At 40.4% G+C, this 26131-nt stretch overlaps 4 protein-coding genes across 4 annotated transcripts; all 4 read left to right on the forward strand.

The window, feature by feature from the left end:
* The first annotated feature begins 689 nt into the window (after positions 1-689).
* LOC139474561 (uncharacterized) lies at positions 690-3680 on the forward strand. The gene is made up of 4 exons (XM_071257623.1): positions 690-795; positions 1014-1417; positions 2886-3170; positions 3420-3680. Exons 2-4 carry the CDS (start codon positions 1024-1026, stop codon positions 3491-3493), a joined length of 753 nt encoding a protein of 250 aa, XP_071113724.1. The 5' UTR covers positions 690-795; positions 1014-1023; the 3' UTR covers positions 3494-3680.
* A 7168-nt stretch (positions 3681-10848) lies between these two features.
* Positions 10849-13038, forward strand: LOC139475540 (titin homolog). Its single transcript, XM_071258730.1, has one exon. It carries the CDS (start codon positions 10849-10851, stop codon positions 13036-13038), a length of 2190 nt encoding a protein of 729 aa, XP_071114831.1.
* A 1991-nt stretch (positions 13039-15029) lies between these two features.
* LOC139475021 (uncharacterized) lies at positions 15030-17956 on the forward strand. The gene is made up of 3 exons (XM_071258237.1): positions 15030-15117; positions 16067-16458; positions 17531-17956. Exons 2-3 carry the CDS (start codon positions 16077-16079, stop codon positions 17599-17601), a joined length of 453 nt encoding a protein of 150 aa, XP_071114338.1. The 5' UTR covers positions 15030-15117; positions 16067-16076; the 3' UTR covers positions 17602-17956.
* A 2752-nt stretch (positions 17957-20708) lies between these two features.
* On the forward strand, positions 20709-24529 carry LOC139475139 (uncharacterized). Its single transcript, XM_071258398.1, has 3 exons — positions 20709-20873; positions 23399-24069; positions 24421-24529. Exons 2-3 carry the CDS (start codon positions 23403-23405, stop codon positions 24495-24497), a joined length of 744 nt encoding a protein of 247 aa, XP_071114499.1. The 5' UTR covers positions 20709-20873; positions 23399-23402; the 3' UTR covers positions 24498-24529.
* Positions 24530-26131: the final 1602 nt, after the last annotated feature.

The raw sequence follows: 26131 nt of genomic DNA on the forward strand, positions 1-26131 counted from the left end.
ACAAGAAATAATTTAGGTCTGTGTTTAGGATCTAAACATCTAAACACACATTAACAGTGCAGTCTTTCCGTTATATCAAGGCGTTTCAGTTTAATGAGGGAGGGAAAAGATGCATTAGAGTTGTATTGAAATGTGAAATTAGAGCAATTGTTTATTGTGAAATAATTAAACTCCAAATCAACATGAAATATATATGAAGTTTTGTATATGTATCATAGTAATCCGCTAAAACATAACATTGACTCTCAAATAGATAAATAAAATATTAAGGTGATAAATCAGTTCCAGAGTCGATTGTACGTTTCCAATTGTATCATGCGCATGTGCTTATGAATCACTATCAAATAGTGATGACTCCAGGTGTTCGCAAAAAGGTGAGCGTATCCTGTCCCACCCGTGGCACCCGTCCGGGGTAAAAACTAAAAGTATCAGTATTCGTTAGCACCGCATATTTGATCAGCTGATTATTCATATACGCCAATTGCTTGTATACAGTATGGTAAAGGTTACCCCACATCGTATCACGGGTCGTGCAGCCACCACCACCCCACACCACCCCCCGCCCCCACCTAAACCCCCTCCCCTTCCCGTTTTGCTACTTTGAAATCGCGGAGGGAACTTCGTCTCACAGTTAATGCATATACTGCACTCTCTTCTAAGTCCCAGTTTGATCAGTAAACTACTTCCTTCTTCATATGTGGATATATACTGAGAGTAATTCATGAGACGTCAGTCGGTGCGCTCTCCTGAATGCGTGCGTGTATTTAACTGCAGCTTTGTATATCACATCTAACGGTATGTATATCACCATGTACCATTTAACATAGGCGAACCTCTTTCAGAACTACACACTTAACACGATGAAAAGTCATTGATTATTATTTCATACATTATTTGTCATTATTGAGTTTACGGACCAGTTCATATGGCGTTCTTATTTGTTTGTTTATCGATACATTTAAAATATTACATTATTTTGTCTTAGGGAATAATGCAGAAATTGTATATTTCAGTTCAATCAGGATGAAAGGTCTGAGCAGCTGTCTGCCCATGTGTCTGTGTCTTGCTGTCTGTCTGCAGATCATCTGCGGGGAAGATACCCAGCAAGTTGACACACCTCTGTCCCGACAAAAGAGGTTTGACTTTGACTTTGACAAAATATTAAAGGGTTTGAAGACGGCAGGCACCTTCGTAAAGACGGCCACCAACCTTCTTGGCCAAGGGAATTCAACGTTTGGAAGATTTATTAATAGGCTCCCCTTCTTGGATCTGCCAGATGCCAAAAGCATTTTAGGCCGATTTGATGACATGATGAAGAAAGAGGCCATGACGCCAGTTCAGATGGACCTCGCCCACCAGTTGATGGACGCCCTTAATCATACAGTCTCGCTGAAGGAGCAATTCGAGGAAAGTAGCGGTACGTTATTAACGAGAACACTCACTTTCGTTAGAGCGGACAAATAGAACGTCTATAGGGACATTAAAATGCTGCTGGGGTGTGGTTCTGGTGTATGGGGGAAGTCATTATGCTGAAGTGGACTGATCGCTAGCCCAGTAGGTATAGCTTGTGCCGAAGTGTCCGGTTCGATTCGATAGATACATGCCACTTCCAATGTGGTATTGCTGGCATATTGTTTAAGGCCATACTCACTCAAATACAACTTACGTGGGAGGACATATGATCGGCAACCATATCTCAGTTTAACAGCTTCTCGTCTCATGAATGACAACTAGTATTTATTTTTCTCGCACAATTTACTTTCAAGTACAGTTTAAAGTACATTGAATGCGACTGTAAGTTTAAGATAAAATAATTGGTACTTGTCTGGTTTGACTTCATGCAAAACTATTTCTAAGTACAAAGCAATTATGATTTACACACCGAATCAGTAGTTGAAACCCGGATACTCTCAGAGCAACCGTCTCTGATAGTTGAAGTCTAAAAGGCAATAGGTTCAAGTGAGAAAGAAGCGGATGAGCGAACGCTAACCACATGGCCACATCCCCGACTGACACAAAGACGTTTATTGATGTCACAGGTGATCGCGGATGACCAAGTGCAAAGTTGCGCCCCTTAGATATATATGTAGGGATGGTATGGTTATAGTCAGAAACGTAGCTGATATTGTATCCTTAAATTGCTCATGTCATCACCCACTAGGTCGACTCATCCTGTCACGAGTACTTACAAGCTTCCGTGATAGGTGAAAGGTTGCGGCGAAGGCGTGAACTCACTCAGTTGCTGTAAACCAGGAAGAATACCATTTGTATTGATGGGGCGGTGGGGTAGTCTAGTGGTTAAAGCGTTTGCTCGTCACGCCGAAGACCCGGGTTCGGTTCTCCACATGGGTACAAATTGTGAAGCCCATTTCTGGGCCCACTTGCACAAAGCGATCCTAGCGCTAAGAAGGTCGTAACTCCCATACTTTAACATAGGCTTACGATAGTCTTAGCGCTAAGATCGCTTTGTGCAAGTGGGCCCTGGTGTCATCCGCCGTGATATTGCTGGAATATTGCTAAAAGCGGCGTAAAGCCACACTCACTCACTCACTTCTGTTGATTACAGAACATTGTTCTTGTACCTCAACATCCTTGTTCTAGACCATGTCGTATTATTCATTTTCCTGTTCTTGTAAATGCAACTGTTCTTGTTCAGCTCCTGCTCCTGTTCTATTTTGTTCTTGTTAATGTTCATTATTGACCTCCTGATTCAAGAGCCTGTTTCCCCGCTGTCTTTCTTGTTTACTTTCACACTGTTCTTGGTCTCTTTCCTACTCTTGTTCCTGACCTTGATCTTATTGTTCCTGATTCTGGTGTACCTCCTCTCGCTCTTTTCAAAGTCGTAGGCTACATGCTATTTGTATATATGTGTTTATCGTCTTCAGGTCAGAAACAATTCGATTTGGTCAGTCTGGTGGCGGGACTAAGGACTGCCGGCACTGTGACAAAGACCATCACCAACGTCCTCGGCTTCAGAAACTCCGCTTTCGGAAGGTTCATCAACCAGGTGCCTTTCTTGGACGTACCTGATGCCAAGAACGTCCTTGAACATGTGGAGAACATGATGAAGACAGAAAAGATGTCAGAGGTCAAGATGGACCACGCCCATCAGCTGATGGAGGCTCTGCAATACTCCATCCAGATGAAGGAACAACTAGGAGAGGGCAGTGGTAAGTTCTCTTTCAACCAGGTGTAACTTAAATATTGTCCAAGAAGGAGTTAAACCCAACTCTCTCCGTCACTCAGGAGTAATTGATTGGCCTAAAGAGATTATCGAACTTTGTTGTCTATAGGAGCTTTTGGTTAGAAAGTAGACTTGCAGTCAGAGAGTTTAATTACGCAGCAAGCTTAAAATGAATATCTGCTGATGAGTTTACTATTTGTTTTAAATAATTCGTGCATGGGTTTGTTTGTTACAGGTTCGTCAACATTGCTGCAGACATCGACCTTGATGATGTTGCCGGTCATGTGTGCAGTGAAATTTACCATATAAATGTGTGGACAAGCATGTTGCCAGGGACTAATTGCTCATGATCAAATTCTCTTTGAGTTGCGTCCCCTTATCAGTGCCAGGATCGGCTTGTCGATTCACGGAAGAGCTCCTATTATTACCCTCGGCACCATATTTTGTAGTAATCGTCTCGGTGTCCACGCTCTGATATAATTGAAATAAAACTATTTCTCAAACGTTGTACTTGTTTAATTAACTATATCACAATTGCCACAGGGTGTGCTGGGGGCAGTGTCGACCCCTCACTGTGAGCGCTAGCCCAGTGCCTGGCCTCTGCGTGTGTACGCTCTCTACTAGTGAATGAGTAGGTGAGTGTTCTTTAACACCCTGGTCAGCAATAGTCCAACTGTACCTTTAAGTAACCATGCGTGCGTGCGTGCGTGCGTGCGTGCGTGCGTGCGTGCGTGTTTTGTACCTTGGGTGCGCCAGAAATCTATGATCTTGGATTCGCCCAACTTGTTTCTAGGTTTGTCAGCACCACACCCCTACTCGTGGGTTTTACCGAGGTGGTAAACGCCTGAAACCTGCACAAAGAACACCGGGTTTCCCCCCACATTAAGATGACACATTTAGCGGCGCTGTAAGGCTGTAAGTGACGTTTAACCTAACTCACTCACTCACACGTCGTCAACCAAAAGTTTGTTTGCCAAACGTCCTCTCTCTCTCTCTCTCTCTCTCTCTCTCTCTCTCTCTCTCTCTCTCTCTCTCTCTCTCTCTCTCTCTCTCTCTCTCTCTCTCTCTCTCTCTCTCTCTCTCTCTCTGCTTATGCCGGATTTTAGGGTGCAAGACCACAGAGATAACATAAAGAAGTTTAACATTAATATTCAACTCAAAGTATTCTGACTCCGAGTCGACCAGAAAGATGTACCATTGTATGTATACGTAGCACTTCACACAACAATCTGTGTGTGGAATCTGTCTAAACCGGACTCACTTGAGTATGGAAGTCAAGCCTGGTTTAGACAGCAGTCTGTATTATGCGGATCAATAGGAAGTATCTCAAAGGGAATCTTTGACATTGATGCCATTAAAAAACAGATGGGATAATGTAAATGCAAATTTAACGTAAATGGAAATGTAACTTTGACGTAAATTTAATGTAAATGTAAATTTAATGTATATTTATAGTAAATGTAAATTTAATGTATTTTTAATATAATTTAAATTTAATGTATTTCTTCTTCCCTTTATTCAGTGCTTGTAGGCCACGGGCCTTTTTGTACAGACGACATACAATTAAGGTGCAAACAAGTATAAGATATAATACCCTCCTTCCTTTTTTTAAGAAAAGCAGTTTTTACATAATTGCACATTATACATGTTGGAGTATTTCTGTTCTTACATTGGCATAAAATAAGTACTTTGCTGTATTCATATTGATAATAGGGTCATGCGATGACAGTAGTGTATTAAACTTCAGAATATTTGGGAAGATGTAAAATTTAGATTTTATGTAACTTTGCCTAAGATGGCTATAAGCTGGACAAATTAACAAAAAGTGATATTCATTTTCGATATGGTTTAAGTTACAAACTTTACATTTTCTAAATTCACGAGGGGCGGTCGGGTAGCCTAGTGGTCAAAGCGTTCGCTCGTCACGCCGAAGACCCGGGTTCGATTCCCGACATGGGTACAATGTGTGAAGCCCATTTCTGGTGTCCCCCGCCGTGATATTGCTGGAATATTGCTAAAAGCGGCGTAAAACCAAACTCACTCACTCACTCACTCTAAATTCACGAGGAATGTTATAATGTCGTCCACGTTCAATTTCTAAATTGTGAGAACTAAGCCGAAAACGAGTCAATGTTGTTCTGAATTTATTTTCTGTAATACTACTCAAATAGTTCTCACATAAAATGGATGTTTTAAACTGTGTATAATAAGCCATTTGGGGGCCTTCAGATAAATCACTATGCCAAACCTGAGAAAAGTTGTCTTTTAAACGTTGACGTAACATATTTAAAAATACGGTTTTATTACCACATGCTTGAAAGAACCAGACATCACCAAATCCTAATCTAAAAATAACAAGTTTTAAGTTTCGTTACCCAATTTACTTGGCCTTGTTCATCGTACAAGCGCAACATATTGTAACAATTTTTGGGTAAGCGAGATTCCTGCATTTAAAAGAGACAGCCAATATTCGACACATTTCAATTCAGCAAGCCACCGGATAGGGTATCTACCACACTCGCCTAACAACCCATTATTTGAAGTTGATAACTTTACATTTAAAAGACGCTTACAGGCATACAACTGAACTTTTTCTAGTGGTTCTTTGTCACTGAACCCTCAAATTTCAGCCCCGTATAAAAGTATTGGTGTTATCTTTGCATCAAATAATTTGAAGTAAAAGTGAGGCGAGTATGGTTTTAAGGAATGTATACTAATTAAAAGGATCATGAACACCTTTCTTGCCTGAATTGCAATATTACTTAAAGCTTTCGACCATAGTAATCTATTGCTAAAATACAAACCAAGATAACTGTATCCAGTAAATACTTCAACCACATTTCCGTCATGATACCATTTTTCATAACGTGATAAACCTCCCCCATTTTTAAAAACAAGTATTTTTGTTTTCAATAAATTCACTGACATTTCCCATTTACAACAGTAATCATGCAAGATATTTAACTTCATTTGTAAATTGTTGACAGTATTGCCAAACACAATAAGATCCTCCGCAAATAGAAATAGGAAAATATGAATACATTCCGGATGTAACTGAACACCAAAACGACAATTTTGTTCCATTTCTATAATCAAGCAAATGATGTGCCTCTAGGTTCGTGTTCATATGAGACAAACGTTATATTAATTGTTTTTCAAACAACAAGGATATGAAATAGTGGACGGGATACTGAGTGTAAGAGCAATGTGTCCGGAACTGTTAACTTCAATTGTCATCCTGTCCGGAACAGGCCGTCCCAGAGAATCGTGCACGTCATGCACATTCAAACTCTACCGCAGTTTCCCTAGTTTCACTCGTTCACGTAACTATCACATTACATGGCACACTCCGCGATATCAGTGGTCAATAATTACACGATTATCATCAACTTCAAAAGTCTACATACGACCGTACACCGCCAAACGGACCACACACATCGCTTATTTTTATATATGTTTGTTTGTTTGTTTAAGGCCGCACTCAGCAATATACGAAATTAGGATACGATGACATGCATCAACGAAGTCAGCGAGCCTGACCACCCGATCGCCTTTTACAACAAACATGGGTAGCTGAAGACCAATTCTAACGCGGATCTTCACGGGTCTTATATTCAACGGGTATATGTAGAATATGCTAGATCTAGATCTAATAGTTTAGTCTAGCCGTGATTCTAATAGTCGTTTACAGGAATGTGCCGAACTGACTGTAAACCAAACAAAACGATTTCCCACGAATAACCATTGAAAATGTGTGTGGGGGTGGGGGGGGGTGGGGGGGGGGGGGGGGGGTGGAGAGGGGGGGGGGGGGGGGGGGGGGACTGCGGTTTAGGTTATAATAGTACAGGCATGGCACATGTAGTGTGAGGGAATACTTCCTTACAGGCCGTGAGGTAATAGCACGCGTGAGTCATCTTTCCGCCAAAGATCTATATTCAGTCGCAATGACTGGCCCATGGGTTTTTTTCATTGTCGATTGTTTCTTTCTGCAAACAAACTACGACGCCTGTGTAGAGACGATTGGCAACTTATATCACGAAATCAGAGGTTCCCACCACCACAAAAAAGGGATGGGGTCCGGGCATCCCATGGTGCCATTCAGATCCACTCTGCTTATTCCGTTATTCACATTATACCTCGGCGGTGTAATGATATTTTAGATATCCCTCCGCATAAGATTAGTCCATTTTGAGAATAGCTAATTCTGTTTGTAAGAAACAAAAAATATGTTTAGATCACAGATCGAGGACACACGGTACGATTTGTTTTTTCTCTGAGGCATTCCTGAAAAAATTCCAGCAATTCAAGCGAACATTTATTATTTTTTATACATTTTTCTCAAACATCAAATTCCATTTCAATTTTCAACTTCAAATCAAACGGACGGTTGTTAAGAGACGTCACATGAGGGGGTGATGTTCATGAAAGATCTAGACACTGGCAACATGATGAAATTGCCATTTGATATGTCTTTGTCCAGGGTGAGTGAACGAGTATAGGTTTACGCCGCTTTTAGCAATATTCCAGCAATATCACACCAGAAATGGGCTTCACACATTGTGCCCATGTTGGGCATCGAATCCGGGTCTTCGGCGTGACTAGCAAACGCTTTAACTACTAGGCTACCCGACCGCTCTATGTTTGTCCAGGATTTATGTATCATATGGCGGTTATATTTCACGAAAAGGGGTCTAAAATGGATTTGACATTTGAAGTTCCCGTGTCAAGGATCGAAAGTTGAAGATTTATTTAGTAACGCTTAGATCACTAAGTAGAACGGCAGAATGTGAAATATCAAAAGCCATTTATTCTCCATTCGGGATTTCGTTTGTTTGTTCATTCTTTAAGGTTGATTGATGATTGAACTTAAACCACATCTTCATATCCTTTCCAATTATTAATCGGTATTCATTATTGATCCACGAAACTGAATTCAACAGTTCAAATATTCTTGTAGGGGAGACAGTTACTCGTTGACCAAATAATCGTTGAACTATATATAATAAAATATGTTGACCATGCTGTACTACATAAATGTACGTTTGTCCATTTGGAAATCGAATTCTAAAATCTAAAACTTTTTACACATTTGATTAAGTTCTACCTGTTTTTTACTGAGAACTTTAGGAAACCCAAAGACTGTAGCATTCATAGCACAGTCTAATGTGAAGATTAGGAAACTGAAGACTGTAGCACTCATAGCACAGCCTTATGCGAAGATTAGGCAACCCAAAGACTGTAGCATTCATAGCACAGTCTAATGTGAAGATTGGGAAACCCAAAGACTGTAGCATTCATAGCACAGTCTAATGTGAAGATTAGGAAACTAAAGACTGTAGCACTCATAGCACAGTCTAATGTGAAGATTAGGAAACTAAAGACTGTAGCACTCATAGCACAGTTTAATGTGAAGATTAGGAAACTAAAGACTGTAGCACTCATAGCACAGTCTAATGTGAAGATTAGGAAACTAAAGACTGTAGCACTCATAGCACAGTCTAATGTGAAGACAAGGGAACTAAAGACTGTAGCACTCATAGCACAGTCTAATGTGAAGATAAGGGAACTAAAGACTGTAGCACTCATAGCACAGTCTAATGTGAAGATTAGGAAACTGAAGACTGTAGCACTCATAGCACAGTCTAATGTGAAGATTAGGAAACTAAAGACTGTAGCACTCATAGCACAGTCTAATGTGAAGATTAGGAAACTAAAGACTGTAGCACTCATAGCACAGTCTAATGTGAAGATTAGGAAACTAAAGACTGTAGCACTCATAGCACAGTTTAATGTGAAGATTAGGAAACTAAAGACTGTAGCACTCATAGCACAGTCTAATGTGAAGATTGGGAAACCCAAAGACTGTAGCATTCATAGCACAGTCTAATGTGAAGATTAGGAAACTAAAGACTGTAGCACTCATAGCACAGTCTAATGTGAAGATTAGGAAACTAAAGACTGTAGCACTCATAGCACAGTTTAATGTGAAGATTAGGAAACTAAAGACTGTAGCACTCATAGCACAGTCTAATGTGAAGATTAGGAAACTAAAGACTGTAGCACTCATAGCACAGTCTAATGTGAAGACAAGGGAACTAAAGACTGTAGCACTCATAGCACAGTCTAATGTGAAGATAAGGGAACTAAAGACTGTAGCACTCATAGCACAGTCTAATGTGAAGATTAGGAAACTGAAGACTGTAGCACTCATAGCACAGTCTAATGTGAAGATTAGGAAACTAAAGACTGTAGCACTCATAGCACAGTCTAATGTGAAGATTAGGAAACTAAAGACTGTAGCACTCATAGCACAGTCTAATGTGAAGATTAGGAAACTAAAGACTGTAGCACTCATAGCACAGTTTAATGTGAAGATTAGGAAACTAAAGACTGTAGCACTCATAGCACAGTCTAATGTGAAGATTAGGAAACTAAAGACTGTAGCACTCATAGCACAGTCTAATGTGAAGACAAGGGAACTAAAGACTGTAGCACTCATAGCCCAGTCTAATGTGAAGATAAGGGAACTAAAGACTGTAGCACTCATAGCACAGTCTGATGTGAAGATTAGGAAACCCAAAGACTGTAGCACTCATAGCACAGTCTAATGTGAAGATTAGGAAACTGAAGACTGTAGCACTCATAGCACAGTCTAATGTGAAGACAAGGGAACTAAAGACTGTAGCACTCATAGCACAGTCTAATGTGAAGATAAGGGAACTAAAGACTGTAGCACTCATAGCACAGTCTGATGTGAAGATAAGGGAACTAAAGACTGTAGCACTCATAGCACAGTCTAATGTGAAGATAAGGGAACTAAAGACTGTAGCACTCATAGCACAGTCTGATGTGAAGATAAGGGAACTAAAGACTGTAGCACTCATAGCACAGTCTGATGTGAAGATTAGGAAACTGAAGACTGTAGCACTCATAGCACATTCTGATGTGAAGATTAGGAAACTAAAGACTGTAGCACTCATAGCACAGTCTAATGTGAAGATAAGGGAACTAAAGACTGTAGCACTCATAGCACAGTCTAATGTGAAGACAAGGGAACTAAAGACTGTAGCACTCATAGCACAGTCTAATGTGAAGATAAGGGAACTAAAGACTGTAGCACTCATAGCACAGTCTGATGTGAAGATAAGGGAACTAAAGACTGTAGCACTCATAGCACAGTCTGATGTGAAGATTAGGAAACTGAAGACTGTAGCACTCATAGCACAGTCTAATGTGAAGATTAGGAAACTAAAGACTGTAGCACTCATAGCCCAGTCTAATGTGAAGATTAGGAAACTGAAGACTGTAGCACTCATAGCACAGTCGAATGTGAAGATAAGGGAACTAAAGACTGTAGCACTCATAGCACAGTCTAATGTGAAGATTAGGAAACTAAAGACTGTAGCACTCATAGCACAGTTTAATGTGAAGATTAGGAAACTGAAGACTGTAGCACTCATAGCACAGTTTAATGTGAAGATTAGGAAACTAAAGACTGTAGCACGTCATAGCACAGTCTAATGTGAAGATTAGGAAACTAAAGACTGTAGCACTCATAGCACAGTCTAATGCGAAGATTAGGAAACTAAAGACTGTAGCACTCATAGCACAGTTTAATGTGAAGATTAGGAAACTAAAGACTGTAGCACTCATAGCACAGTCTAATGCGAAGATTAGGAAACCCAAAGACTGTAGCATTCATAGCACAGTCTAATGCGAAGATTAGGAAACTGAAGACTGTAGCACTCATAGCACAGTCTAATGTGAAGATTAGGAAACTGAAGACTGTAGCACTCATAGCACAGTCTAATGTGAAGATTAGGAAACTGAAGACTGTAGCACTCATAGCACAGTCTAATGTGAAGATTAGGAAACTGAAGACTGTAGCGCTCATAGCACAGTCTAATGTGAAGATTAGGAAACTGAAAACTGTAGCACTCATAGCACAGTCTAATGTGAAGATTAGGAAACTGAAGACTGTAGCACTCATAGCACAGTCTAATGTGAAGATTAGGAAACTGAAGACTGTAGCACTCATAGCACAGTCTAATGTGAAGATAAGGGAACTAAAGACTGTAGCACTCATAGCACAGTCTAATGTGAAGATTAGGAAACTGAAGACTGTAGCACTCATAGCACAGTCTAATGTGAAGATTAGGAAACTGAAGACTGTAGCACTCATAGCACAGTCTAATGTGAAGATTAGGAAACTGAAGACTGTAGCACTCATAGCACAGTTTAATGTGAATATTAGGAAACTGAAGACTGTAGCACTCATAGCACAGTCTAATGTGAAGATTAGGAAACTGAAGACTGTAGCACTCATAGCACAGGCTAATGTGAAGATTAGGAAACTGAAGACTGTAGCACCCATAGCACAGTCTAATGTGAAGATTAGGAAACTGAAGACTGTAGCACTCATAGCACAGTCTAATGTGAAGATTAGGAAACTGAAGACTGTAGCACTCATAGCACAGTCTAATGTGAAGATTAGGAAACTGAAGACTGTAGCACTCATAGCACAGTCTAATGTGAAGATTAGGAGACTAAAGACTGTAGCACTCATAGCACAGTCTAATGTGAAGATTAGGAAACTGAAGACTGTAGCACTCATAGCACAGTCTAATGTGAAGATTAGGAGACTAAAGACTGTAGCACTCATAGCACAGTCTAATGTGAAGATTAGGAAACTGAAGACTGTAGCACTCATAGCACAGTCTAATGTGAAGATTAGGAGACTAAAGACTGTAGCACTCATAGCACAGTCTAATGTGAAGATTAGGAGACTAAAGACTGTAGCACTCATAGCACAGTCTAATGTGAAGATTAGGAGACTAAAGACTGTAGCACTCATAGCACAGCCTAATGTGAAGATTAGGAGACTAAAGACTGTAGCACTCATAGCACAGTCTAATGTGAAGATTAGGAGACTAAAGACTGTAGCACTCATAGCACAGTCTCATGTGAAGATTAGGAAACTGAAGACTGTAGCACTCATAGCACAGTTTAATGTGAAGATTAGGAGACTAAAGACTGTAGCACTCATAGCACAGTCTAATGTGAAGATTAGGAAACTGAAGACTGTAGCACTCATAGCACAGCCTAATGTGAAGATTAGGAGACTAAAGACTGTAGCACTCATAGCACAGTCTAATGTGAAGATTAGGAGACTAAAGACTGTAGCACTCATAGCACAGTCTAATGTGAAGATTAGGAGACTAAAGACTGTAGCACTCATAGCACAGTCTAATGTGAAGATTAGGAAACTGAAGACTGTAGCACTCATAGCACAGTCTAATGTGAAGATTAGGAAACTGAAGACTGTAGCACTCATAGCACAGTCTAATGTGAAGATTAGGAAACTGAAGACTGTAGCACTCATAGCACAGTCTAATGTGAAGATTAGGAAACTGAAGACTGTAGCACTCATAGCACAGTCTAATGTGAAGATTAGGAGACTGAAGACTGTAGCACTCATAGCACAGTCTAATGTGAAGATTAGGAGACTGAAGACTGTAGCACTCATAGCACAGTCTAATGTGAAGATTAGGAGACTAAAGACTGTAGCACTCATAGCACAGTCTAATGTGAAGATTAGGAAACTGAAGACTGTAGCACTCATAGCACAGTCTAATGTGAAGATTAGGAAACTGAAGACTGTAGCACTCATAGCACAGTCTAATGTGAAGATTAGGAGACTGAAGACTGTAGCACTCATAGCACAGTCTAATGTGAAGATTAGGAGACTAAAGACTGTAGCACTCATAGCACAATTATCGATTGATCGAACTATCGATGTATCTCCATTGTCAACGCTCCGTCAATACATCGATGACAAGTACAAATGTCAATAGTTAAGATCGATGCCGCCCAACACCATCGATACTATCAATAGACGATCTGTAAATAATCGAGTCTGGACAAGACAATTCAGTGATTGACATCATGAGCATCGATCCACGCAATTGGGATACGATGATATGCATCAACCAAGTCAGCGAGCCTGACCACCCGATCCCGTTAGTCGACTCTTACGACAAACATGGGTTGCTGAAGACCAATTGTCACCCGGATCTTTACGGTTTATTTCTCTATTGCATTATTTAAGAATTATCTGTTTAAAATACATGTAGAACTATTTATAACGACTTCAGTTCAGGGAGGGGCATCAGCCACTTTGTTATCCCCTTGGAAATTTGAGTGATGACGCATGACGCACTAGCTGCTATTGTTATAGATGCATCCGGGCACTCCTCATCAAAGAGGTTGAAGTCAAATTGTGAAGTGGTTAAGTAGTCAAGGGAACAGGGAAGGTAATTCAGCCATACTTCTCTCTTATCCAACCCCTCGACGAGCGTGATTGAGTGAGTTTGACGCCGTTTTGAACAGTATATCAATAACATCAAATCGTGTCAGCGTAATGTAGGAGGAAAGCTCGAAAGGATGCATTTCTAAGACGTTTAGCACTTTGATCAAACCAACGGGCTCTGGCATGGTATTGACAAACTTACAAACATAATCAGCGATCACAGGTTTCTTGAAGCAACACTGCACAGCGAATTGTTGCGCCAAAGACGACTGGGGCTACCGAATCTATTCTATATTGTTTTCCAAACTCCAAAGAAAATAAGGATCTCCTGATAAAGTTTGTTTGTTGTTTAACGCCGCACTCAGCCATCTTCCAGTTATATGACGGCGATATGTAAATAGTCAAGTCTGGACAAGACAATCCAGTGATTAACATCATGAGCATCTATCCACGCAATTGGGATCGATGATATGCATCAACCAAGTCAGCGAGCCTGACCACCTGATCTCGTAAGTCGCCCCTTACAACAAACATAGTCGCCTTTTACGGCAAACATGGGTTGCTGAAGACCTATTCTACACCGGATCTTCACGGGTTCCTTTCGGTTAAACAAGTGGGAATGTATTCTGTCAGATAATGGTTGTTGTTTTGTGTATATTTTCACGAAACACTGTATGTCCTCTTATGGTGAGATGAGGTGAAATGGGGTTTAACGTCGCGTCCAAGATTATTGCACTTATATAGCGACGTGCATGCACGTGTGTGTGTGTGTGTGTGTGGCTGCTTGTACTAGACCGGACTAATGCCGATTTATAGTGCTAGCTCACTGAGATACCATGCCGCAGTTTAACATGAATATCCCACTCAGACACAGTATACTGACTCCGAGCCGACCAGTCCTTGTTTTAGCATCTTAATGCCGAGCGCCAGACAGGGTAACAACAAGTACCATCTTTTAACGTCTTTTGGTATGACGCAGTCAGGAATCGAACCCCGGGCATTCCGCTCTCCGGGCGGACGCTCTACCACTAGACCACGGAGACGGTCATGTCTTCTTATGACCCTTGGACATGAAGGGCCTGAACGTGTCATCGCCTACTTCGGTATTTCCTTAAACCGATTCCATTGTTGAGACCAGTTACGCATTTCTATCATCAAATACGGAATAAGCTGGTCGTTTAATGGCGTATTAATGTAATCTCTTTCTGGTGACGGAATTGGATATACATTTTGCTAAAAAAAAAAATATTTGAATCTCCATAAACAGGATGATAGTAGTTAAGGGGTTTGTTTTTTGGTTTAATGTATCTGAATTACTCATGAAAGAGCTTGCACTTAATGAATCACAAAACCAGCCCTGAACACATTGTCATCGGTTGCAAATTGTGATGTCTATATGGGTGTTTGTATATTAATTCATACATTTTCAAATGTTTTCATATAGGGGAATCATTTGGGTCCAGTATGATCTGTATAGAATGGAATTTAAATGACCAAATACTGAGTAACTAACTTACTCAACGGATGTAGACGTACATCAAAGAGTGAAATCGACAATCATGTGTATATATGAAATAGACTAGCTGTGTATGTATGTACTCTGAATCTGCGCTGTTACAACAGGGTGAGTTTCGCTATTTGTTCAAAACACGATATATATTTAGTTAGTTTTTGGTATATGTCCTATATACATGAATCTAGGCTTTAATTCATTTATAATTATAAAGAGAAAGAATCCTTTACAATTCTCCATTTATTTTACAAGCAAATGATTCGATACCATTTGAATTATTGCGTTCATATGGCAATTAATATAATGGCCTTTTGAAATCCAATGATGTAAATACGAAAAATGATAAAAAATGAAATGATCTCTTATTCAAAATAGCTCCAAGTAGAGTGATTACAATACACTAACATGGCTTAAACACTGATAGACAATGTCGTTCAATTGATGAATGTTGATTTAAAACGTGACCATTCGCAGAGTAAAAGACGTTTTTTTTCATTAATAGGTATACTATAGAAAATAGACATAAGTGTATCAATTTCAAATAATGACATCTGAAACTAACTGATATAATAGCTGAAACGTCGCACTAATTGTAATAAAGAAGTTGTTCATCCATAGAACTTGTCTTACTTCAGCTGAATGCATGTATGTCATATATGTATTACACAACTCAATTTTATGTAGGATATATCGTTTGTATGATATTATAGGACATATTTTAAAATGGCTGAAAAAGATTATAAGCTTCTCGATGGGTAAGTTTTGGAATCGTAGAAGAACATCGTCGCGTTGTTGCCCTTATAAAAAAAGGCAAAACTTGTCAAAATTAACCAAGTGTCAATGCAACAACGTGACATTTTGACCATTTGTCGCATTATCACGTTGTCGCATTGTTGTGCTTTAAATAAAAAAAATTACTTTTACCAAAGGGTAACAATGTTGAAAGTAAAAGAAATATCATTCAATGCGTGACAATGCCATAACTGGCTAAAATGTCGCGTTGTCGCATAGTCGCGCTTGGTTAATTCCTTGTGCATATAATACCATAATATTATTTCAGTGTCAGCGCGATGAAAGGTCAGCTGGTATGCCTTTATCTGGCAATATTTCTGCATGTCATCATAGCAGATTCCAGGCAATCTGCAGACAAAGCTCTGTCGCGACCGGAAGGATTTGACTTTCGTGCTCTACTCCGTGGGTTGAAGTCTGCCGGCTCTCTCGTTAAGGCTATCACCAACATACTAGGATTGAGGGAAACGGATTTTGGTACGTTCATCAACGGTTTACCCTTCTTGGATCTTCCTGCCAGCCATCATGCGCTTGCCCACTTTGATGACTTGATGAAGAGAGACAGGAACATGACGGTGATTCAGAAGGCCCGTGTTGAGAAGCTGATGGCGAAGCTGCAATACAGCATGGAGATGAAGACAGAGCTCGGTACTTGCGATAACGGTAAGGCGCTGTTCTTCCTCCTCCATCTCACAATAAGTGATGTTCATTTAATGCACACACACACACACACACCCTGGTCATTCCCTTACCTACATAATAGCATATCCAGCAATGGAGTAGTGATATTGGATAAACAAAAATTGAAATTGATATTATCTAGCCCTCAGCATGTTGTCTTAATCTTAAATAAAAGCGACAAAATCCTTTCCTCATTCATAAGAAATCTCTGCCAAAAGCCGATTCCGACTGTATTAAGACCATGTGTTTATAAATAACTACACTTCCCGTGAAGATCAGGGGCAAATAGGTCTTCAGCAACCCATGCTTGCCGTAAAAGGCGGCTATTCTTGTCGTAAGAGGCGACTAACGGGATCGGGTGGTCAGGCTCGCTGACTTGGTTGATGCATGTCATCGATCCCAATGCCTGGATCGATGCTCCTGTTGTCAATCACTTGATTGTCTGGTCCAGACTCGATTACTTACAGACCGCCGTCATAGAGCTGTAATATTGCTGAGTGCGGCGTTAAACAATAAACAAACAAACAAATAACTAACTAAACAAATGGTGATGACAGATGTTCGGGAAAAGGTGAGCGTATCCTGCCCCACCGGTGGCAGCAACCACAAACCCAAAGACTAAATGTAAATATCAAGCTCTCAAGAAAAGAGAGAAACATATTTGCAGTAATAGTGTACAATACTTTAAAATAACCTAGGCGCTATACATTTTATAATGTGAAATCTCTACATGTTTAATGGGCAGGTGCCCTCTTTACGAAACAAACTGATACATTGAAATTACTAAACTTGATCCTGATCGAACCTTGATCGATGTGTCCGACCCTGAGATCCTAATATTTACATGATAAATAGAAATTAACTGTGCGTTTTTAATATCAAGCAATATTACTATAAAAGTCATAAAGGCTATATTATCATATGAATTGTTATAGTTCCGTTTTTGTTATTTCCTGGAGTTCCGTGTCTAGGTGTATGGGAATAATGCTTAAAGCGGAGTAAAATCATCCCAAACAGCCACACTTACTGATAATGTTTTGTCATTGGGTTTCAGGGGCCACGGCGTCAACGCTGCCGATGACTAGTCTGATGTTGCCGGTCATCTATGCAGTGGTCTCCATCTAGGCATCCCAGCATGCACCTGGCATATCTATCCTCGACGCAGTGAACCCATGTTTAAACTGGATGCAGCAGTTAAATTTCGGGGAAATTACTACATATAAACTGCAACTGGAAGCAAATACTGGACAACTGGATTAAGCCAATAAATGACAAATGTTATCAAGACGGTCCTAGCTTGAAAACAAGTTGCCGAAACACGCCAAAGTTAAGGTCCAAAACAGAACTATTTTACCCGTATCAAATACATAACCATCGTTTAACCTTTTCTTGTTTGTTTCATTTTTAGCCACCATCAAGCATGGGAGTATACTTTCTTTGCCTGGAAGTTTATATTGTTCAACATAGTAGGTGGATCGATGATACCTTCGATGATAGGCTCATTTAACGAAAACAATCTTCTGCAATGTGTTTCCTTTTATATAAATTGGGGTTTGTTCTGGTTAAGTATGTTTTTCCGGAATTATGTCCACGAAGGTAATAAAACACTTATTATGAAATGTATGTTTCAATAATGAGTGAGTACATGAGTGAGTTCGGTTTAACGCCGCTTTTAACAGTATTACAGTTATATCGCGGCGTGTCCGCTTAATGTGGGAGGAAAGCCCGAAGTGATGCAATGGTATAAATGAAATACTGTTAAAAGCGGCGTCAAACTAAATCCACACACCACTCATTCACCCGTTCATCCGTTCACCCACCAACTATTGTCGTGTCTATTTGCAACAGAGTTGTGTCCCTTGGTCCATATGATACTCGTTTCCACTCGGTTAATTCCGACAAATACACAGAGCTCGGAAATAACGGAATCACTAATTCGAGAGTATATCGCTTAAAGTTCATAAACAGCTAACTATATGTGTAACAATTAGATGCGCAGTTGGACTTTGAGCAGAAAGAAGAGAAACATACTTTTTATAAAATCTCCCGTCACGACTGTCACAAGGTAGGCATGAATCATGTGATAGTCACGTGAACAAAACACGCACTGATCGCTTTCGTTAACCACTCGCGTCTTTCCGTAACCTACAGGAAGACTCGTCCCTTTCTCGATGGCCGCCATGGGTCGAAACAGCGCAAGCCAATGAGAATGCGCGGAAGGATTTGAGTACTTTGACCAATATAATCCCTTATACATGGTATAGGATTATTAAATGGTGTTTGTGGAATGTTGGGAGGGAGGGTAGATTGTCAGTTCACAGTGCGACTTATACGGATAACAGAACTGAATTGCATTAATTGTGGTTGTCACTTATTGGACCGTGCAGGATGATAACCCCCCTTACGTTTGCTCATGTTCAGGAAACGGCACACTTGACAGCGACATACTTTCCATTGAACTAGAACTTAGCTTTAAAAAACTATGGATGTTGATAACAGACCAAGAGTTGAAAAATGAAGTAACTGAAATAATCATCAGTTTCAAAACAATATATATGCCTAAAGTCTCGTTATGAATATTGTCATAAATTTTTGTTTCGGACATTTCAGTCATTTTTGCACTTATTTACACATTTGTTTGTAGCATACCATGATTTTTAATGCTTCAGTAAAGACAATAAAGCATGAGTCAGTTTCATACCATCTTTCCGGGGCAAGGGAGTAAACTGACTTTAAAAGTTGAGTTGAAACTGGACTTTTTATAGACAGTTAACTTTCTTGCCTCGGGAAGATGGTTTCATACTGAAATATAAGAAATATTAAGGAGATGTTTGAAGTACATCTGTATGGAATCCTTCGTGACTTGTAGGAGTCTCCGTTCTGATCGATTTGGTTTTATCACGTAGACAGTGGCGGTCAAGATATGCTTTGTGAATATGATGAATCGAGTTATGAGAAACTGTATTGCAGCTGAGTAAATTAAAACATTCCTTCTTTAAACTATATTCACATGTCGACAGTAAAGGGAATCAGTCAGAATAAAACATAAATAAACATTCAAGAGACTTCAACTGAATTTAAAATTCAGGAGAACAAATATATAAAGGAAGCTATTTAAAGGAAAACATGCATCTTGTTACGCGGGTGAGTGATGTAGGACCTTCTGAAGCCTCCTCCCTAAAAGCAGGTCACGTGTATCAGAGTGTGTCAGCTTCAAGTGAGAGGAAAGACAAACGTGACGCAGGTTGAATCTGAAGCTCCAGCTAGGGGAAGTTTGACTATATATATATACATACTAGTATATAGCCTGTGGCGGTTACAAAACAAGAATCATCTTCGATTCAACAACAAATGAAATAATGAAAACGTAATTTTATTACGGCGCTGCGAACACTGACAAGATCATCAGCTTCACTATCATAGATGAGGAGAGATCACTCCTACATCTTTTGAACAGAATACGTTCCTGAAATGAAGAACAAAAAGTAAATAAAATGTCGAATGTTCTTTCAAATATCAATAAATGCGCCCATTCACGATGTGCAATTTAAGTAATATTCAAGTAATAAGTAAATTCATGATTGAATAAAAATAATTCTCATTTTTTTTTTGTAATTAATAACAATACATTGAGTGACGGGGAGAATGATGTTTTATGGTGGAATAAAACAAAGATATAAACACAAATGGACGAGGTGAGTCCAACAGATTTGCATTGTTTGGTCACTTCAAACATTTGCCATTTTAAGTAGGAGAAAGCAAATTATTAAGTGACTTATTAAGTAAAGCCGTATACCCATAACATCGCAAAAATATAATTTCTGTTTTCTTCGATAAAAAAAGGTCTGTTTGTATTACTGTAGTGTGCAACAAATGTTTATTCAGTATCACCCAAAATAACTTCTTTAATTACATGGATGTTATTTGTGCAGATATAGATATAGAGCTGTATCATGCTACGTTGAGATTGAGCGCCGTCATTACGATTCTCATCGTCATGAAGATGAGCCTCCGTTTCCTAAACCAGCCTTAAATAGTTTGGAATATGACCACGCTTTGTCAAATCTACTTAGTCTATCTACAATTCAACTCGACGCGGTCGCCGGTCATCGCCTGTCAGACGTGTGACGTCATGACAACACGGGAGATAACTGAGGAAACTGAGTCACCCTGACCATCTGAGCGGATGCTTCCAACTGTCCTCCCGACACGACCCTCCTACGACGAGCAAAGAGGCTGTGTCATGAATATATGGCACCACCTACTGAATCACCCACGGAAACAATGTTGCAGAATGACAAGGTTCCCAGCTTCCCTATATAATGGTACCGACTCAGTGTTCAACATAGAAGCTGAACCGAAGCTGACCTACCTACAGTTCTATATCTCAGAGAAAGGTAAGCGTTTCTGTTAATAATGATATAACATTGTTAAAATATGTCAATAGTTTGCTTAGTACGTCGGAGAGCAGATATTTATTTGTTTGTTTGTTGTTTAACGCCGCACTCAGCAATATTCCAGCTATATGACGACGATATGTGAATAATCAAGTCTGGACCAGACAATCCAGTGATTGACATCATGATCCACGCAATTGGGATATGATGACATGCATCAACCAAGTCCGCGAGCCTGACCACTCGGTCCCGTTCGTCGCCTCTTACGACAAGCATAGTCGCCATTTGCGGCAAGAATCGGTTGCTGAAGACCTATTCTACCCCGGATCTTCATTTACAGATACTTACTGGAACTAAACATGAATACTCTCGTTAAAACATTCTTGAAAATACCCGCCTGCAAAGACCGTCCGAGACTTTATATGTGTTTGGCAATATCATTGCTTCAGTCTTCAACAAATTTAGAACTCGAGGAGCCTAGTCGTCTAAGACACGGGACTTGCGTCACTTAGAACTATGCCTGGATCCTAGGATCGTGGGTTAAAATATCACCGTGATCGTGAGTCTTGCTTTGTAAGCAACATAACGTGCTCGTGGTTCAGCACGTGGTAATTAAACGTCATCACTTTGTAATGTAGCTGAAGTACTGTTCAAGCAGCATTACACCCAGCCCACTCAAAGGAAAAACAATTAAATAAAGTTATAAACACAAGTGATAGCGATAGTATGCATGTTTCAGGAATCAACAAATTGAAATTAGTTGGTATCATCCTTCAGCAAATGCCGTCGATATTTCCCGATTGGCCTTCGAATATAACCCAAAAAAACTTTCACCTGAATATTCAAGTGAACCTTATTTTTTTAGCTTGCAAACTTGGAATGAACTGTTTACTAGTTACACTGCGTGATAAATATATATTTATTAAAATGCATTTATAAGACGAAATGCATGTTTTATTGCCATCCTCTTAATTCCAAAGAGAACGCCAGAAACCTATGATTGTGGGTTCAAATTCCCTGTTCGCCCCGATTATGCTTCTAGGTTTGTCAGCACCATACCCGTGCTCGTGGGTTTCACCGAAGTGGTAAACGTCTAAGACCTGCATCGCTTCTGGTTTTCCTCCCACATCAAGCTGACATGCTGTGATATAACTGGAATTCTGTTAAAAGCGGTGTTAAACCCAACTCACTCACTCACTCTAAATTCCAAATATAGACCAGTGATAGGCATGTGATATGGATTCCCTTCCCATACGTGAACTATTTACAACTCTGTTATATTCTGTCTTCGGTGTTATGCATAAATTAATGGAAATTTCAAAGTTGGCATGGGCCAACATGGAAGTAGTGTTGCTTTGTAAATTTGATCAAGTTTACAAATATAAACCCATCACAGTCTACGTCAGACATGGTTCCAAATTGGAAATGACACGAGACACATTGCAGTTCAGCAGACTCGATGACCCTTGTTCTGATCACCGTACAACGGAAGTGACTACACGTACATCAACCCACTCATTTAGCATTACGTTAGAGGAGGCTATCCATGCTTAAGTGAGGTGAGGTGAGGTGAAATGGGGTTTAACGTCGCGTCCAAGATTATTGCACTTATATAGCGACCTGCATGTACGTGTGTGTGTTTGTGTGGCTGCTTGTACTAGTCCGGACTGATGCCTATTTATAGTGCTAGCCCAATGAGATACCATGCCGCAGTTTAACATGAATACCCCACTCAGACACAGTATACTGACTCCGAGCCGAACAGTCCTTGTTTTAGCCCCGTAATGCCGAACGCCAGACAGGGTAGCAACAAGTACCATCTTTTATATTTTATTGGTATGATGCGGCCGGGGATCGAACCCCGGACCTTCCGCTCTCCGGGCTCAGTCCGGGCGGAAGCTCTACCACTAGACCACTGCGACGGTCCAATGCTTAAGTACTTTATATTGTTGAAGTTATTGTTTCCACAACTTCTAAATGTGTCATCACTGAGTTTAAGTGATCAATGCGTGTGATTTTGCCTCTTACGTCAAATGGAATCGGTTTCTATGGATGATCGAGGCTGCTTATTCTCTGCCGTTGACGTTTTATACCTGAGTGGGTGAGTGAGTGATTGAGTGAGTGATGTCACTTGGAACAGTAGTTCGGTTATGTCAGCTTAATGTTGGAGAAAGTCCTAGAGGGTCTCCGAGCATAGGTGGTCTGCAAACAAGGGGTCACCATCAGGGGGAATCTGGGATTCGAACCCATGGCAGACCTAAATGACGCAAGACTGCTTATGTGATCAGCATCCCGGAAGACTATGTCAAAGTGCCTTCCATCGTTTCTTAGGGATCTCTGAACAAAGACCAACTCTTTGTATTGTGAAAGTGCCCTCGGCTATGTTAAAGAAATAATTACTATTATTGTTGTGATTATTGTTGTGATTTAAAACCAACATTAAACCAAATTTGCGGATTGATATGAAGGGAAAATAAAACGAATAATCATTAATATTGCCATGTAACTTTATATCTCTAATTCAGAAACATGCAGTCCTCCATCGCCCTCCTGTGCCTCGTTGTCCTGGTGTGCGTGCACTCCACCGTGACCGACACCCTGGACACCCAGGACACCCACCTGTCACGTCATAGACGTGTGAGATCTGTGGGGGACATCGTAGACGGACTGACCACCAACTTCAATAAATATCTGTCATCTGTTTTCGACGTGGACGAGGACGACTTCAAGGACATCCTGAAGGCGCTGGGGAAACTGAAGTTGGCGGTACTGAAGGCACTCCTGAATAAATTCTTTGACTTGAAGGACAAACACCACGATTTTGGAAGCGCAGAAAATTTCCAGAGAGTTTCCCAAATGATGGAATCCTTGGAGGCAGACATTCAACAGCAGGAAGTAACCAGCGGTGTCACCCAAGACACCCAACTGCCCCGCCCTGTGGATGACATCGTGGACGGACTGACCACCAAGTTCAGTAAATATCTGTCATCTGTTTTCGACGTGGACGAGGACGACTTCAAGGACATCCTGAAGGCGCTGGGGAAACTCAAGTTGGCAGTTCTGAAGGCACTCCTGAATAAATTCTTTGACTTGAAGGACAAGCACCACGATTTTGGAAGCGCAGAAAATTTCCAGAGAGTTTCCCAGATGATGGAATCCTTGGAGGCAGATATTCAACAGAAGGAGGCAAGCAGCGGTAAGTGTTTTGTACTGTAGTGCGGCAGTTTTACCGTTATATATTGATTAATTGAATAAATTGAAAAATATTAATTGGATAATACAGACACCAAATATACAATAAAAGCAATGAGCGTTTTGAATGTCAACGTCGGTTGAGACAGCTTATTTACAGCAAATATGCATCAATATATCAAATTAATTAACAATCGTTGTAGCCAGTTACCACTATTATTAGGAGAATTCACCATAAGATTAACCTGTTTTTTATAATATAAACATTCATGGTAGAAAATATGTTTAACTATGCACATTGTCATCAGATTAACATTATTGACTTGATATATGATGTGTTTTTGTCTTATTTCAGGGGCGCCTACACCTTACGTTACCATGACGTCATTGACAATTCCACTGCTGCCAGTGATAGCTAAAGTTTTAAACTGATCTGTGAGGAATATGTTATATTGTGTGTTGATGTCAGGGAAATAAAAATTCGTTTTTTAAACATGTCTATGTGTTTTTCTTCTGGTGCTAGAGAAATACAAATTTGTGTATTCAATGTACCACGTGAATGAGTTCAGATTAGCTTAAGACAATTTTAAAAAGTTGTTCAGTTATATCACAGCATATCAACTTGATATGGGAGGAAATAGAACGATCACATATATGGTGCTGACAAACCTGGAAACGTTATCAGGGTGCATCTGGAATTCGAACCCACGACTATAGTATTCTAGACTGCCTTGGCGATGCAGTTCTGCACAGTGCATTTTGGCGTTTCAGACGACGGGTCCACCCTGCATGTACACATGATGTTGCAGGGGATTGATAACATAGAGGAGTATATCACAGCACATCAAACGCTCAACTCAGACACCGTGACACTGTAATTTGACAATAACTGGATATCTGATGTTATATATCGCCAATATTTCACATAATGCATATTCATACACATACTGTAAATAATCGAGTGTGGGTTAGATAATCTAGTGATTGATATAGCGAGCATCGTCTACGGTGTACGATGACAAACAACCAACCAGGACACCGAGCCTGACCTTCCGAAACATTTGGTCGCCAATAACGACCATCCTAAAAGGGATAGATAACCTAGTGATTGATATAGTGAGCAACGTATTTGGTGTACGATGACAAACATTTTGTCGCCAATAACGACCATCTTAGGTTACTGGGGGCATATCATTCTATCACATAATTCTTCCACCCCACAAAAGTCTTTGTTTCCCAAATGAATTGCAGAAGAAATGAGTGAGAGAAGTAGCATCTTGTCACAATTTTCCCCTTCGGCGCTAAACACGCTGTCTTCTATCACCTCTGAACAGACAGAACCGGCTTCAATCAGTGAAGACGACCCTCTTTCAGTCACGTCGCTGCCAACGACGTCGATCCGAGCCCATTTCGATCTCTGACGACGATGTTGCGCTGTCAATAACTGACCTCTGTAAGGTCTGTAAGCCCTTAATAATTGAGCCCCGAGTCGGGCGTCGACTAACCTTATGCCCTAAGGCATTTGTCGCTGGTGACATCACTGTCAGGAATCGATTCCGGAGATGCAAAGTACGCAAATACTGGTCTTCATTGGGCGTAGTTACCCTGGGTCTTCCTGTTTTGGACCTGTCTGATGTCTGCCCGGACTGTCTATATCGTTGCATCTGCCCGGACTGTCTATATCGTTGCATCAGGTTAGTTAAAGCAAAACGGGAGCAACCAAAGATCTAGCACTGAGGGCATGGGTGGCTCCCATCTGTATCATACCCAGGGCCCGCTCATGGTGTTCGGGTGTCAATCGTGGCATTTCTGTGGTGGGTTGTTTTGTAAGTGTGAGTGTCCGACGTGACGTCCGTATTATTTATATACCGTTATTGCACGTGCAGTTTCGGCGGTTTAAGCGGCACGTTTTTATCACTTGTTTTCATTTCTACAAACATAAATCGCGTCGTGGACGTGTATCACTTTCTGCAAAGAGGAGTGTTGTGTTTGGGCGATGTGTTTTGCATAGTTCAAGTTGTTACCTTTAATGTGTTTGCAAATCCGGAACACAATACTAGCAACTT

This window comes from Haliotis cracherodii, unplaced genomic scaffold (genome assembly GCF_022045235.1).
Source record: "Haliotis cracherodii isolate W230 unplaced genomic scaffold, xgHalCrac1.p SCAF_3, whole genome shotgun sequence".
In the NCBI taxonomy this organism is placed as follows: domain Eukaryota; kingdom Metazoa; phylum Mollusca; class Gastropoda; order Lepetellida; family Haliotidae; genus Haliotis; species Haliotis cracherodii.